Raw genomic sequence first — 16,490 nt, 5'->3', positions numbered from 1 at the left:
TTTTCTTTTTTTTATTTTTTTAAATTGAAAAAAAAGGGAACCAAAAACACTTTTATTCGTCTAGTAATTGATACTAATAATGAATTGACTAAACGTTACTAGAGAACTCGATCGGTAACCTTGCTCTCTATATCGTAGTCAGTGCATGACTTAAGGAAACAATTTCCAAATGATAAAAAGAGAGAATAGTTATCTGACCAAGATCGACGTGTCAAGAATGACTTGGTCCATGGCCCAGATCGTATGCCCTTCCACGATCACCTATAAAAATACCCCGTAGACGCATCGTACACTTGCATTTAGTATTTTTCCATCCATTCGTACGTATCAGTATTGTACGTAAACACGTACGTTTTGATTAAACTTTATTCGTGTTAAAAAAAAAAAAAAAAAAAAAAAAAATCATCGAAAGTACGATCGATAATCAATCGGGGATTCAGAGATGTTCCTCGAGAGATCATCCATCGATCATTTCGATTGATCCCGTCGAGAGAACGAGGATTCGTTATCCTAAACCTATCGAATTTATTTGTACGATTATTTCGATAATTCTAATAATAATCATAATCGTTATCATTGTGTTTATGCTCGTATATAAGCCCGTTTACGTTTGGATAAATTATGATCGTAAATAATTGAATAAGTTCTCGAACGAAAGAAAAAAAAAAAGAAAAAAAAGCCTATCGATTATATAAAAAGTATTTATAAAAGAAGAAAAAAAACGACAAAAGGATAAAAGATGTGGAAATACTTGAAAATATTACTAGGATTTTATATGTTAGTTATAACAAAGTGTTCATTATTGGAGATGTCTCAAATGATGTGGGCTAAATTTTTAGCAGGTGGTTTATCAAAAGTTGGTCAATTAGATCCATTGAGAGTGCCAATGGTGAAGGTCGATCAATCCGAAGGGAATACAAGTTATCGTATTATATTGAGAAACATCGAGATATTGGGATTAAACGATTCGACGATAGAAAGTATACACGTGGGACGTGGAAAATTGAGATCTAATTTGAGCGAATTAGAAGCTGGATATGTAACTTACAGTGATCTTGGTGATTTAGAATCAATTCGATACAAATTCCATACGGTTGTTAACAATATGAGAAATATAATGAATAGCAAAGACGACGTTGCAACGAGCGAATTTAATTCGTCACGATACAACGATGAACGATTTGAAAGGACAATGCAATATCAGCCTGCAAGACAATCTACTTATGAAAAATCAAATGAAAGTAATTACGGAAGTTACGAGCAACAACGACAAGCTCGTTTCGATGAACGTAATTATCAAGGATCTCAAAGAAAGATGGCCGAATATACGACAACGGATTCTTCTTACGTAAGAAATTTAAAGATCGAAGAAAGAATGGAGAGTCGTCGTACAAATGATAATACAAAAAATCCCTCGAGCGTTCACGTTGTATACGCGCAAAGTTTAAACAACACTAAAGCCAACGAAAAAACTAATAAAAATGATAAAGATGAGATAGATTGTTACGATGGTAAATCTAACTCAAGAGAAAGTTCATACTTGACGGAAAATCACGGAAGTTTTCAAATGTCTGAACAAATTCAAAAAGACGTAAAACCAAAGTCATATTACGAAGAAAATCACGAGGATGTTAATGTTTCGGCATCAGAGAATAAAGAAATTAAATTGGAACGACCGATTGAAGTATCAAGTATATCGTATTATAATGATCAACGTAGGGATTATAAAATGAACGATAATGTCGATGAAAAATTGCAACGATCGACTGAAAGATCAACAGGTATATTGTATTTTAATGATCGACGAGGCGATATGATCGATGAAAATTTGAAACAACAAACCGAAAGAACAACTGCATCTTATTACACTAATCAACGTAAGGATTATCAACGTAATGATAATGTCGATGGAAAAATTGAAATAATGTCTCAACGATCGGAATCGATTAAATCCTCTAATCAGAGATTAGAAAATAAACCGGGTTATATTGATATAATTTATGCCGATGAGAAAAATTCGAATGGAGTTAGACACTTTGGTAACATGAAATTGCAGGCTAGTCGAGAAACGAAAGTTTATGGATTTGAGGATGTCATGAAGGTTCATTTATTATTATTATTGTTGTTATTATTATTATTATTATTATTATTATGATTCTTTTTGTTTTTTTAATTTATCAATTACATATTATTTAGGATATTCAAGAGAATGCAAGAATGTTTATTCATAATTTTACCGAAGGTGAATCATTGACAAAGATGAATGATCGTATTAAAAAAGCATTAGAAGCGAAAAGATTAAAAGATCTAGAAAGATATGCAGAAAATTATCAAGAAAAGGAAGGATATTTTGAGGAGGGTATGGAATTGATTTATCATTATGGCGGAATGGGAAATGAATCGAAGGAAATTAGACGTATAAAACGTGCACATCCGGAAAGTGATTCAGAGGTATCTGATATTATTTATCATTATTATTATTATTATTATTATTATTATTATTATTATTATTATTATTATTATTATTATGATCTAGTTATTATGATCTAGTAGTTTAGATCTAAGTAACAATAGTTGCGTAAAAGATGTATATACAATAAAATGATTTTCACAAGGACGACGTGATGCACGTGATTATGCGAATACGCGTGCCACTTCTTCGCGTGAAATCTGAATACATGCTCACGGGAAAAGTCGGAGAAGAAATATTGAGGGGGAATGGATTACTAGCCGGAAATTTCAGTAAGTTTAAATGATAATAGTTCATTTCACTATTTTTTATTTTTTATTTTTTTTATTTCTTTTATGTATTTATTTATTTATTTATTTATTTATTTTTTTTGTAATATAGATTACATCTAAATAAGATTATATGAAGAATTTTATCTTCTTCTTCTTATTATTATTATCATTATTATATTGAAATTGGATGAAATTAAATCATTAATTAAATCATAATTAAAATATTAATTAAAACAATAGAAATGTAAAAGTAAGAATATATTTTTACAGAAAGACTATATTTTTATATTCCATTTGATATATTAAATTTAAACATAACTTATAGATAATTATTAAAAGTATATTTCATATTGGTATATATTTGATTAGAAATAATAAATAAAATATATTTGATAACTGTAATTATAATAATTTGTGTAACATTAAGTTTGATTTAAAATATCTAAGAGTATGGAGGATCAAAAAAAAAAAAAAAAAAAAGAATTGAAGTAATTAAAATTTAATTGGATAAAACAGATCAATAAATAAATAAATAATCCATTACGAATTAATTTTAATATTAATAAAAGATTATTTATTTCTCTTATTAAATTTCCTTTTTTTCTTCTTTTTTTTTTTTTAACAGCCGATCTTCTCGGTGATTTCACGGTTGAATTGAAGAAAGATAATAACGATTCGATGACGGTACGTGCTACTAGGGCAAAATTAACATCGAAAGATAAAAGTATCGATCTTCAAGGAATGAACGAGGAAGAAGGTCCTGTAAAATCGATATTAAGTCAAGGTATGTTCGATTAAAGTGAAACGAGACATTCAAATGAAACGAAAGTACGTTCGTTGAATCGTTTTTGTTAAGATATACGTTAATATATTGATTATCGAATGGAAATCTTATACGATCATCATAGTTCATACAAAGTCTCCGCATAAAACGTCTATTACGCGAGCCTAATTACATAATACCGTATAGTATTATGTATGCATGTAATGCTATATGTCTATAAACAACTACATGGATATATACTTATAAAGCTTTAAAAGAAATTTCTTCCTTGATGAACACGTAATTTACTTCGTCAAAGACTTCTCTTAGAATGCCTATCTCATAATCTCTTTTACTTACTAATGGATTAATTATATTTAAATAATTGAACTACGTGACTTTTAATAACATTAATAGATATCTATTTATAGATATTATTATTATTATTATTATTATCGTTGTTGTTATTGTTGTTGTCGGCGTCGGCGTCGTCGTCGTCGAATATATATATATATATATATATATATATATATATATATATATATATAATATAATGGAAGATTTGATTTTTATATTAATATTAAAAAAAATCTAATTTAGTACAATATATAGGTATATAATATATAGGTATATAATATGGTATATGGTATATACTAATATTTCGTATTACTAATATATATTATTAATATTATATTAATATAATATAAAATAATTAGTATATTATACTAGTTATATCGTACTACTAACTAATATATTATACTATATTGATATAGTATAGTGGGCTTAGTATAATATAATAATTAAACTATACTAATTAATGTATTAATATAATATTAAATATAGTATATAATAAATCATTATATGTTAATATTTATTATTATAATTATTAATAATTTTTATTACTAATGTTTTATTATATGATCTTGTATTATACATATATATCTATATAAATATATGTATATGTATGTATACATAAAAGAAATAGATAAAAATGAAAGGATCGAACTTTCGCTTTCATGAGAGATTGACTTAATAATACGGCTTCGTAACGAAATAAACTCACTTAATCTTTCATTCATGTTTGACTTTCCTCGACAGGTTTAATGGCTGCCGAAGCAGTTGCAGCTATGCTTGCCGATGACTTGACAACGAAGGCTCTCAGCGAGAAAACAGCTGATGCTATGGTATATCGCATGTATAATGATCTTCCAATGGTTAATTAATTTTATAACAGATCTTTTTATTACTATTATTATTATTATTATTATTATTATTATTATTATTATTATTATTATTATTATTACATTTATATTATTATTAGGTTATTAATTTCGCTATTAATCTATAATTCTTAATTTTACGTACTTAATTTTTTATTTATTTATTTATTTATTGATTGATTTATTTATTTTAACGAAAGGAATCGTGTTATTACATAAAGAATTAACAATGATCGTGTCAGAGCATCGGATATGATAAATTTTTAATGAAATAATAAATTCCTATACTACATGGATGCATTCTCAATCACAAAATATTGTTTTTATAATAGAAAAGTTATTTAAATTCAGACATACATATATATACATACATATATATACATAAATACGTACATGTGCATATGCACGTTTGATTATAGGTGTTTATTATTATTATAGATGTTTTTTCTCGGTAAAAAAAAACATTATTAACATAAACGTCGTATCAAGAAAAGAAATAATTTTGTTCTAACTAATAAAATAATTTATGCACGCGCTTACGTAATTATTTATGAGGTATAACAATTAAATAACCTCGTACATATATATATATATATATATATATATATTATATATATATAATATGTAATTATGTTCTCTTTAGTATGAAAGGATACTCTAACAGTTTGATCATCAAATCAAATGATATTATCGTCTAATTAGAATTAGCCAAGTGAAACGACATATATATAATTATTTGAAGAAGGATGAATATATGTATGTATATATGTATATGTATATATGTATGTATGTATATATATATATATATATATATATATATATATATGACTATAACTAAGTACATAGAACGTGAAACGTCTTCAACATCTTTTGAAAGCGTATTACGCAGGAAACGATTGCGCAGATTCGTCGAGAGAAGGACATTAGGGTGATTAACCTGTATAATACCTGTCAGAGGACAGTGATCATCGTAATTTTCAAAAAATGTTCAAAGATTAGTGGAAGAAGAAAAGGATGAAGAAAAAGAAAGATAATAGCAACGTTACGATAACATTTTTAACAAATTACAAAATTGTTTATATAATACTTTTTTATACGTTTATTTATATAAAAACAATTTAAAGAATAATATGTTTTAATTCGACGGATTCAATTCGAACGTATCTCGTAGGCGCGAGTTAACGCTTTCGCTGTGGTCTTTACCCCTTTCACGATCGAAGAAAGTTGTAATCTTGGCTCGATGATCTCGCTGCTATCGATTTGTCAGGAAAGAAAATTATAGCCTTGCAAATTCCACCGACGCGTACTTTTACAATATAGTAGAAATAATATACAATAATAATCACGAGAAACATGATGGTTACGTTCTACGAGTATATCCGTCGTTATAAAAAAAGAGAAAAAAAAAGAAAAGAAAGAAATAACAAAAAAACAATAATAATAATAATAATAATAATAATAATAATAATAATAATAATAATAATAATAATAATAATAATACAATAGTAATAATAATAATTGGAAAACTTTCTATAAAATCTGATGGACAAATAGATTTTATTTTTATTTTATTTTGTTTTTTATTTTTTTTTATTTTTTTTTTATTTTTTTTTTTTTCACTTTTTTATTCTTTTTATTATTAAAAATATATCTAAAATTAGGCTAATAATATAGTTAATTCAATTAATGATCATCGTAAATTTTTTATATAATTATACGATTACAAGATATCAGGGAGCTATTAATTGATTAAGATCGATTCCAAATTATATCTCATAATTAAATCTACGTATATATATATATATATATATATATATATATATATATATATATATATATTTTTTTTTTTTCTTAATTAATGAATGAACATAATGATTGATAATAATATTCATAATTTGATCATTATTTACGATTAATATAATAATAATGAAATAATGTAAATGACAAAATATAAATTTGTTAATCGTGACAATTGATCGTAAATGATTGTAGAAATAAAAGGGGAGAAAAGAAAAAGAAAAAAAAAAAAAGAAAAAAAGAAAAAAAGAAAAAAAAGAGAAAGAAGGAATAACTAACAACAAAAGTCCCGATTTAAATAATTTCATTATTTAAAAATCGGATGTTGAGAGTCGAGAGAAGGGTGAAAGGAGAGAGGGAAAGATTATGTATTTCAATTTTGTACCAAGTTGGTTACGGCCCTGACAAAGTTAAAAGAAGCCATTCTACCGTGATAAATTCACTATTGCGCTGAGTGGGGCGCTATATACCCGGAGAAAGTACACTTAGTTTATATATACCCGTGCACAGAGGCCATCGTACGCATTTTCAATATCGCTCTTGCTAATTACGATAGTCGTACACACACACGCACATACACACATATACACACACACACATATATATATATAATATATACATAAATAAATACGTACATAAACGCACAGACACACACATATATATATATATATATATATATAGATTGATAGGTAGATACATAAATAATTAGACACAAACGGTTGAAGAGATCTAAATTCATTGGATCAAAGATCTTCATAAATAGATAGATCTCAACGAGGAAGGATGACGATAATCATAGGATTTTTGACAATTTTCGCAATCTCATCGAGGATAATACTCGCCGAATTACGTAAGTAACATTAATATTTATATTATTATTTTATGTTTATTGAATACATAAGTGAGTGAGAAAAATAAAATCTATTTATTTATTTAATTTATTTATTTATTTTTTTTTTTTGTACTCTTTTCTCTTTCATTTCTGTTTCCTGTTCTCTTTTTTCTTGCCTTTTTTCTTTTTTTTTCTTTTTTTTGTTTTTTTTTTTATCGTTTTTCTTGTATCTTTTTTCTTTAATAATTTTTTACGTGTCATTGAATAATCCATGATTTTCGCAATTTCTTCTTGTTAAATTTCTTATTTTGTTTTTTTACGACTCTCTCATTTACTGTTTCTCTCTCTCTCTTTCTCTCTCTCTCTCTCTCTCTCTCGTTCTCTCTTTTTCTTTCTCTTAGGAACGTAAATGTAAAGACTTAACAAAAGAAAAGTCGTATAAGTTCGAAAGTGTTTCTTCTAACTTAAAACAATGCCCGTAGGCGTTCCTTTCTCGCAGACATTACATACATTCCATTCTAGGTGAACGATAGAAAAACTACTATTGCAAAATAGACACTTTACATATATTGCAAAAACATTTCTCGTATATATATTTATATGCGTACATATATTTATATATGCGCACGCGTACATACACAGATACATGACGCATTAATATATATGTATATATATATATATATATATATATATATATATATATATATATGTTTTAACGTATGCACGTATGAACTCAACAGGGAACTTAATTTATAGCGTATATCGATAAAAAACAAAAAAGAAGAAAAAAAAAGGAAGAAAGAAAGAACGAAAGAAAGAAAGGAAAAAGAATAAATAAAAAGAGCTATCGAGCTTTCTCAGCTAGTAATTTCACTTTCTACTTTCGATTTTTAGATTTCGCATCGAATGTCACGTTGAAAAACACGTTTGGTTCTTTTTACGTATAAAAAAAAAAAAAAAAGAAAAAAAAGAAGAAAAGAAAAAAAAAAAAGAAAAGGAAAAAGAAGGAAAGAAAAAAATCAGAACTAGACGTATAATATTAATGTTTTTCCCTTATATCTTGTTGTTTAATTTCTTTTCTTTTTTTCTTTTTTCTTCTTCTTCTTCTTCTTCTTCTTCTTCTTTTTTAATTTCTTTCAATTAAACTTTTAACCTTTTCTTTTTTGTTTTAGCACCAGGTGTAACAGCTTGTCCACGAACAAGCGATCTTCCAACTTATGACAAATGTGTACTGAAACAATTGGAAACCATAACACCTTATTTGGCGAAGGGTATACCATCGTTGAAATTACCACCATTGGATCCGCTACTTTTACCATCCCTAACAGTCGATAGAAACTTAGAAGCACTTAAAATAAAAGCGAACATGAGTCAGATACGTGTTTACGGTGCAACAAATTTCTTAGTCGAGGAACTAAATGCAAATCCCAATGATTTAACAGTATCCATAAAGGTACAATTACCTCATGTTCATGTTAAAGGTGATTACGATGTTCATGGTAGACTTTTATTGTTACCACTCAACGGTGCTGGCAGTTTCAAAGGAAATTTCAGTGAGTTCACAATTTATTATGAAATATATATATATATATATATATATATATATATATATATATATATATATAAAAAAAGGAAAAAAGAAAGAAACAAAAGGGAGAAAAAAATTCTTCTATATTGACATCTTACATTTTTTATATAATACATATATATATATATTTATTTATATATTTATTTATTTATTTATTTATTTATTGTTTTATATTTTTTTTTCTTTTTTTTTTTTTAGCTAATACTGAGGCTAAAGTTAATGCACAAGGGAAAGAAATTACCGACAAGGATGGCATACAGAGGCTAGAGATCGATAAATTAGATACAAAAATTCGTGTTGGCAGTGGAAATATTAAATTGAAGGCACCGCCTTCTCATACTGTAGCTGGTGATTAGAAAAGTTATATTTAATTTATCTTTTTTTTTTTTTTTTTTTTTTTTTTTTTTCTATTACATATATACGTATAGGCATATATATATATATATATATATATATATACATATATACATATATATTGGTCACGTAATATTTTTATTATTATTTTAGCTGACGCAGCAGCAACGTTCTTCAATTCTAATCCACGATTAGTTCTTGACATAGCAAGTCCTATCATCGAGGACACAGCTGCAACGATTAGCAGAGCATTAGCAGCTCGAGCACTCGGTGTTCTTACGAAAGCTGAACTGGTGCCCTAATCTTTTATTTCTTCATAATTCTTCTAATAAGTATGATTAGAAGATATACATATATACATATATCTATATATTTTATTTTGATTTTATTTTCTTTCTCCTTTTTTCTTTTCTTCTTTTGTTTGTTTGTTTATTTGTTTATTGTTTCATCTTTTACGAGTATTATATACCGTTTGTATAATTATCGGCACGTATCATTGAAAAACGTGAAGTGTGCTGTCGTTAATTAATGAATTAAAAGTAATTAGATGAATTTGATAAAAAAGGATTCTAATTTGTCTAGATTTCGTTCAATTCTCTGGGAATAGTTCGTCGTACGTAAAGGTTTTCACAATTTTATTCGAAACATTGGTAAAAAGATCAGCTAACGATGATTCCATCACTGGTTTAATTTCTTCTATTAATAATGCGCTATTAGCATTTATTATTTTGTTACTGGCTGGTCCTAAATCATAAAAATAAGAAAGCGTCGATCATTCCTTCCTAATCTTTTATCCATTATAATATAATAATAATAATTATTATATATATATATATATATATATATATATATATAATCTTACCTAGAACTGGATCACCAGCAAATAAATTGTTTAGATAAAGATTAGCACCACTAATTTGAATGTTTAATTTCATTTTCTCAAAATGTAAATAAACTTTATTGTCTCTATAAATTTTCTGTGCTTTCAAGACAATGTCAGAATCATATCCAGCTGTAATACAATAAGAATAAGATTACTGTAAGAATAATCAATTGTTTAAAAATAATAAACAATTGTTTAAAAAATTATGCTATATATATATATATATATACACACATATATTATAGAACTTACTGAAATTGCCAACGAGTTCACCCTCTCCAGTGAGCTTGAGTAAAAGTAATGTAGCATCTATTTGATATTTCCCTTGGAAATTGAGCCTTTCGAAGCTGACCTTGAAAGTGAAAATTACGTCATCGGTGTTCACTTTGAGATCACGTATTTTAAACGTCGACGGTCCGTTCACCTAATAATTTAAAAATAATATCTTTAATTTTGATCGATTTGATTCAATGAATATCAATAGATTAATTCAAATTGTGACATTGAATTATTGATTAAATTGATCGACATTTGTCAATTAAAAAAATATATCAATTAAAATAATGTATAATAGCACCTGAATATCAGTAAGATTGATATCGAGCCTAGCCCCAGTTGGTCCTCTCAATAAACGAATTTGACTTAATTTTAATGGCTCGATAGCTGGTGTATCGAGTTCAGGAATTCCTTCAGCCAATTTCTCACGAAGATTCTCGATCGAATTCATTACACATTCGTTTATATTAGGATCGTTTTTTTTACATACTTTTATATATGGAGCTATAAACAAATATAAACGTGTAATACGCTTATAATTATATATAGAAAAAAAAAATAACAACAACAACAACAACAACAACAACAATAAAGATGGTTTCAATATGATCTATTTAAAAAAAAAAAGAAAAAATTAATTTCAAATGGAATTTTATAAAAATTTGTTAAATTTATTTTTCAAGATGTGTCTGATAAGATAACACACGTATTATGAAAAATTTACATTTATGACAATCAATGACGAAAACTGATAATTGATTGATCAGAGAAAACATTTAGATCTATTATTATTAACGACGATTGCATTTGATTATTATCATATATTCACGTAGTATAGTGAAAGTTCATCGTGCTGGTCATTATTATCCGGTGATCATTATCTGCGGTCAATTGTCCTTGATTGTTTCAGATTGAGATGATTTTCAATCCTTTATTTATACTTACGTAATGCAGAGTCGACATTCCTAAATAGAATCAATGCAAAGCTGCAAAAAAGAAAAGAAAAGAAAAAAGTTGAAGGAAAAAAAAAAAAAAAAAAGAAAAAGAAAGTAAAAATAATAATAAAAATAAAATAAATAAATAAATAAGTATATTTCATTATTTTTCAATGTTTAAACGAATAAAAAACTTTTATTGCTTTATTAATGATCCATAAATGTTAATATAAAAAAAGAAATAATGATCGCATCATTTTTGAAATATTCATTGGAACATAATAATAATAATCGTATAATATATTTTTTATTATTAATATTTAATAATTAAATGATCATATGCTATGTGTCGTCATTTTACGCTTGATTTATTTATTATTATTAAGATATGTCGATATAAATCGATAATCGATTACACAACCAAAGACCATAATCACAATGTCGTGTCACGGAGTTATTTGAGAAATAAAGGAACGACATTGAATGTATCACGTAAAACGTGATTCATAACATTAATGATTTAACAAAGAAGACTACTGTGCCTTCACATTCGTTATTTTCTATTCATTTTTTTTTTCTTTTTTCTTTTCCTTTTTTTTTTTTTTTTTTTTTTTTTTTCATTACCTTGACACGATAAAAATGAATATTGAACGAATTCACTGCAATTATTTTTTCATAGAACGACGAAAATACTTCTTTTTTTTTTTTTTCTTCTTTTTTTTTTTTTGTATATTCAATATAACATTAAACTTGTATCATCATTATGCGTGATAATTAATTCAACGAAGGATTTTACAGATTGTAATCTACATTGATTAGTTCTTATAAGTTCAAAGTTCGCATAATATATCAGTGTATTTCAATATTTAGAAATAATTATGATGATTTTATGCATGATGAAAAAAGAAAAAAAAAATAGAAAAAAAAAAGAATAAGAAAGAAGAATAAATTATCGTATTAATTTGTTTTTTTATAAACTGAAATGATGGAATTTATAATTCAAGTAAAAGTCAACTGGATAGTCGATATTTAATGGAAGCGAAGCGGTGACATAATAACTGTGTGTCGTAACGTGTGAGATTGGTTCACAAAAAAAAAAAAAAAAGGAAAAGAAAAAAAAAGAAAGAAAAAAAAATAGAAATAAAAATAAATAAAATAAAATAGAAAAAAAAAGTGATATTAACATGCATATATACTTGCGTGCGTGTGTGTTTGTGTACGAATACGTAATAGTGAAGAATTTAAATGTCCCAGATAAAATACATAATCGTAATACGTATCTAATTTTTTTTTCTTTTTTTTTTTGTGTGTATAAAAACAAAGATCGATTTTTTTGATAATATCGATAATATCAATTATATTTTCGATAATATCAATTAGGATATGTGCAAAGAGAAAAAAAAAAGTATTTTATGAAGATTAAACTAATTTTTAGATCGTTTCTAAGTAAAACTATGTAATCATATAATTAATATTTACCGTGTATGTAATTAATAATCGAACAATTAATGCGGTAATGATTCTCAGATAAAAGGGAGAAGACGCTTATTAAGATCGATAGATCTTCTTTTTCTTTTCTTTTCTTTTTTTCTTAATTCCTTCTTTTTGCATTTTCATGTTTATGTCAATTTTTTTGCAATATCAGTAGCACTATTTTATCACGTAAAGCATCGTAAAAACAAAAAGAAGAAGGAGAGACTATTAAAAGTGATACTTTTTTTTTTTTGTTTTCCTTTTATTTCTTTTATTTTTTTTTTTTTTTACTGAACAATCTTTGATCATGCACGATCAATTTACATTAATTGTTACTATTATTATTATTATTATTATTACTATTATTATTATTATTATTATTATTATTATTATTATTATTATTATTATTATTATTATTATTATTATTATTATTATTATTATTATTATTATTATTATTATTATTATTATTATTATTATTATTATTATTATTATCATTATTATTATTATTATTATTATTATTATTATTATTATTATTATTATTATTATTATTATTATTATTATTATTATTATTATTATTATTATTATTATTATTATTATTATTATTATTATTATTATTATTATTATTATTATTATTATTATTATTATTATTATTATTATTATTATTATTATTATTATTATTATTATTATTATTATTATTATTATTATTATTATTATTATTATTATTATTATTATTATTATTATTATTATTATTATTATTATTATTATTATTATTACCAATATTATCAGTATTAATATCATTATTATTATTATTATTATTATTACTATTATTATTATTAATATTATCATAATTATTATTATTATTATTATTATTATTATTATTATTATTATTATTATTATTATTATTATTATTATCATTATTATTATTATTATTATTATAATTATTATTATTATTATTATTATTATTATTATTATTATTATTATTATTATTATAATTATGATTATTAATATTATTATTATAATTATTATTATAGTTATTAATATCATTATTATTATTATTATTATTATAATTATTATTATTATCATTATTATCATTAATATTATCATTATTATAATTGTTATTATTATCATCATTATAATCAATATCATCTTTATTAATATTATTATTATTATCATTATCATTATTTTGTCATTATTATTATCATTATTCTTCTTATAATTATTATTATCACTATTAATATTAGTATTATTATTGTTATCATCATTATTATTATATGGAACAAAATCAAAGGGATGATCGTGAAAAGTGTATAACTATTTACGAGCACTAAGTATCAAGGAATAATGATAACGAAAAAAAAAAAAAGAAAAAAAAAGCGAAACGATCCTTGTAAATCGATAAAAAACAAAAAAAAAAAAAGAAGAAAGCAAAGAACGATCTATAGATCCATAGAAAAAAAAAAAAAAAGAAAAAAGGGAAAGAAAAAGAAGTAGAGGAAAAAAAGGAAAATTCCAAAATGAATGATGGTACAAATAAACGTACCAGATTTCGATGAATACGTGGATGGAAACCATAGCGAGAGAATTGATCCAAATGGGGAGAACGACGTAAAGATCCAAAACCAAAATAACCAATTTTACAATGTGATCACAAAATAGTCGATTCTAAATTTAATACTATCGACGCGTACGCAAACGTTACAGTGATGATAATGATGATGCCTATGTCCTATCGTTGTACTATACGCTATAGTATACGCTAAAATTCAAGACGTAGCTTCTGAGATTCTTGCTACTATTACATTCGGTTACAGTTGATTACCTCGTGCCACTTGACGGCTATTGGTTCATACCAACGATATCTTGCCTAACGGGATCGGAGAACGTATGCTTGTGAATTGGTTAAAAGAATCAACTTTTCATCGATCCACATAACCCCCTACCTTTTCCTACTTGAACTCAGTTAACTATCCTTTTTCAATATTTTTCTAAGAAAAATCATTTCTTTCTTTTTCATTTTTTTTTTTTTTTTTTTTTTTTTTTTTTTTTTTTTTTTTTAATTTATATATATATATATATATATAATCTTTTCTATATGATCGTTTGTCTTCTTTTCAACTGCGTTCGTAACAAAATTATTTTTATTTTTTTCTATAGTCGTTTTTCTTTTTTCTTTTTTCCTTTTATATACATGTATATATAAGATATATAATTTATATATTATATAATATTTTTTAATATCGTTTAATGTCAGATTTTTATTGTGATTTAATTATTCTTATTATTATGTCGTTAAAAATATTATACAATATGTAAATTATATAATATATATATATATATTATATAATTAATATTATATATTTTTTGGGATCGTTTATTAGCTTTTGATCAGATTTGCGATTTAATTATCATTATTATTATATCAATTCTTATCAATTGTATCATCTTTTTCAATTTTGTTCATAAGAAAATTATTTTACACTTCTTTCCTTGTCATAATCTTTTTTTCTTTTTATTTTAGAAATCATTTTCTTAGAATCCGTTTAATGTCAGATCTTTCTTTTTTACGTTCTTATTTCTTCCTCCTTTTATTTGTTCTATATTATTTTTTCATCGAGTTTCTCTCTCTCTCTCTCTTTTTTCTGATATCATTTTTTTTAAAAGGATCATTTAATGTCAGATTTTGATTAAGATCTGTGGATTAATAATACTTTTTCCTTTGTAAATGAAAAATATCGGTTTTTTTTTCTTTTTTTTTTTTTTTTTTTTTTTAATAATTTTTTTATCATTCGAAGCCGAGAAAAGAAGTGAAGCAAAAAGAAAAAAGAAAAAAGGAAAAAAAAAGAAAAGAAAAAGAAATAGAGAAATGTTTTTGATTTCTTTTCCTTTTCTTTTTTCTTCTCTTTTTTCAAACCAAAGTAAAATTTGTCTCTTTCCTTTTGTTCCCATCAATTATCTATCCACTCTTTTACTAACGTCCATTTAATTGTCAGATATTATTTAATTTATTAATTCCATCGATTGATAATACTTCGTCCCTTTAAAAAGTGAAAATGTAAAAATATAATCACTTAGAAATGTAGTTCGTAATTTAATTGAAACGAGAGAGGAAACAAAGTAAAAGGATAGAAAAACGGTTTCACCTCATCGACTTTCTATTTCTCGCGAAGTACGAATGCCATTTCTGTCTTTAGGAATTGCGAATAGTTCAAGCATTCTTTTCTCTCTCTCTCTCTCTCTCTCTCTCTGTATCTCTCTCTTTCTTTTTCTCTCTGTATCTCTATCTATCTATCTGTTTATCTTTTTCTCTTTTGATCTTTTACTATTTTCGTACAATGAATATCTATATCTTTTTCATTTAGAAATAAAAATAGATTTTGTTGATCTTTTAGTGGGAGGAGCGGGGGGGAGGGGGGGGGGAGAGGGGGGAATGAATGTATAAGATTCATAACGTAATATAGAACAAAGTCAATCACGTATCTGTTAATTACAATCAGATTATTTAAATCTCGTCATCGTAATAACAATATTAATATTATTTCTCATCATTATTATTAAACGATACTATTGTATTTCGTGAATATTAATATATACATATATACATGTATATCTTGAAAACTCTAAATCGAT

At 24.9% G+C, this 16,490-nt stretch overlaps 3 protein-coding genes across 7 annotated transcripts in view; 2 read left to right on the top strand and 1 right to left on the bottom strand.

The window, feature by feature from the left end:
• LOC118444665 (uncharacterized) overlaps positions 1-4,741 on the top strand; it is a 52,307-nt gene extending 47,566 nt beyond the window's left edge. For 2 of the 3 annotated variants that reach the window (XM_035873150.2, XM_035873151.2), the window contains 5 exons: positions 840-2,101; positions 2,197-2,451; positions 2,616-2,742; positions 3,368-3,526; positions 4,604-4,741. In XM_035873150.2, the coding sequence (XP_035729043.1) occupies positions 887-2,101; positions 2,197-2,451; positions 2,616-2,742; positions 3,368-3,526; positions 4,604-4,728 (1,881 nt within the window). In that variant the 5' untranslated portion in view covers positions 840-886 and the 3' untranslated portion in view covers positions 4,729-4,741. Of the gene's footprint in view, positions 1-391; positions 2,102-2,196; positions 2,452-2,615; positions 2,743-3,367; positions 3,527-4,603 lie in introns of those variants that run through there. The other variant, XM_035873147.2, reaches the window with a different exon arrangement.
• A 2,289-nt stretch (positions 4,742-7,030) lies between these two features.
• LOC118444670 (circadian clock-controlled protein daywake) lies at positions 7,031-9,598 on the top strand. The gene is made up of 4 exons (XM_035873158.2): positions 7,031-7,372; positions 8,527-8,907; positions 9,141-9,290; positions 9,450-9,598. The coding sequence occupies exons 1-4, from the start codon at positions 7,306-7,308 to the stop codon at positions 9,596-9,598; spliced, it is 747 nt and encodes a 248-aa protein (XP_035729051.1). The 5' UTR covers positions 7,031-7,305.
• Positions 9,599-9,885: 287 nt separating this feature from the next.
• On the bottom strand, positions 9,886-14,822 carry LOC118444669 (circadian clock-controlled protein daywake-like). 3 transcript variants are annotated; one of them, XM_035873157.2, is made up of 6 exons: positions 14,404-14,822; positions 11,180-11,441; positions 10,757-10,959; positions 10,432-10,603; positions 10,159-10,308; positions 9,886-10,040 (listed from the first exon to the last, which is right to left on the bottom strand). In XM_035873157.2, the coding sequence occupies exons 2-6, from the start codon at positions 11,229-11,231 to the stop codon at positions 9,886-9,888; spliced, it is 732 nt and encodes a 243-aa protein (XP_035729050.1). In that variant the 5' UTR covers positions 11,232-11,441; positions 14,404-14,822. The 3 variants fall into 3 exon arrangements, with proteins under 3 accessions (XP_035729050.1, XP_035729049.1, XP_085517754.1); XM_035873156.2 differs by having other exon boundaries at positions 11,401-11,441; positions 14,404-14,818; XM_085661628.1 differs by having other exon boundaries at positions 11,285-11,441; positions 14,404-14,817.
• Between the last annotated feature and the right edge of the window lie 1,668 nt (positions 14,823-16,490).

The sequence above is a fragment of the Vespa mandarinia genome, chromosome 15 (genome assembly GCF_050613455.1).
Source record: "Vespa mandarinia isolate Hongniang chromosome 15, ASM5061345v1, whole genome shotgun sequence".
NCBI classification, from domain to species: domain Eukaryota; kingdom Metazoa; phylum Arthropoda; class Insecta; order Hymenoptera; family Vespidae; genus Vespa; species Vespa mandarinia.
This window is presented reverse-complemented; position numbering and strand designations above follow the sequence as displayed.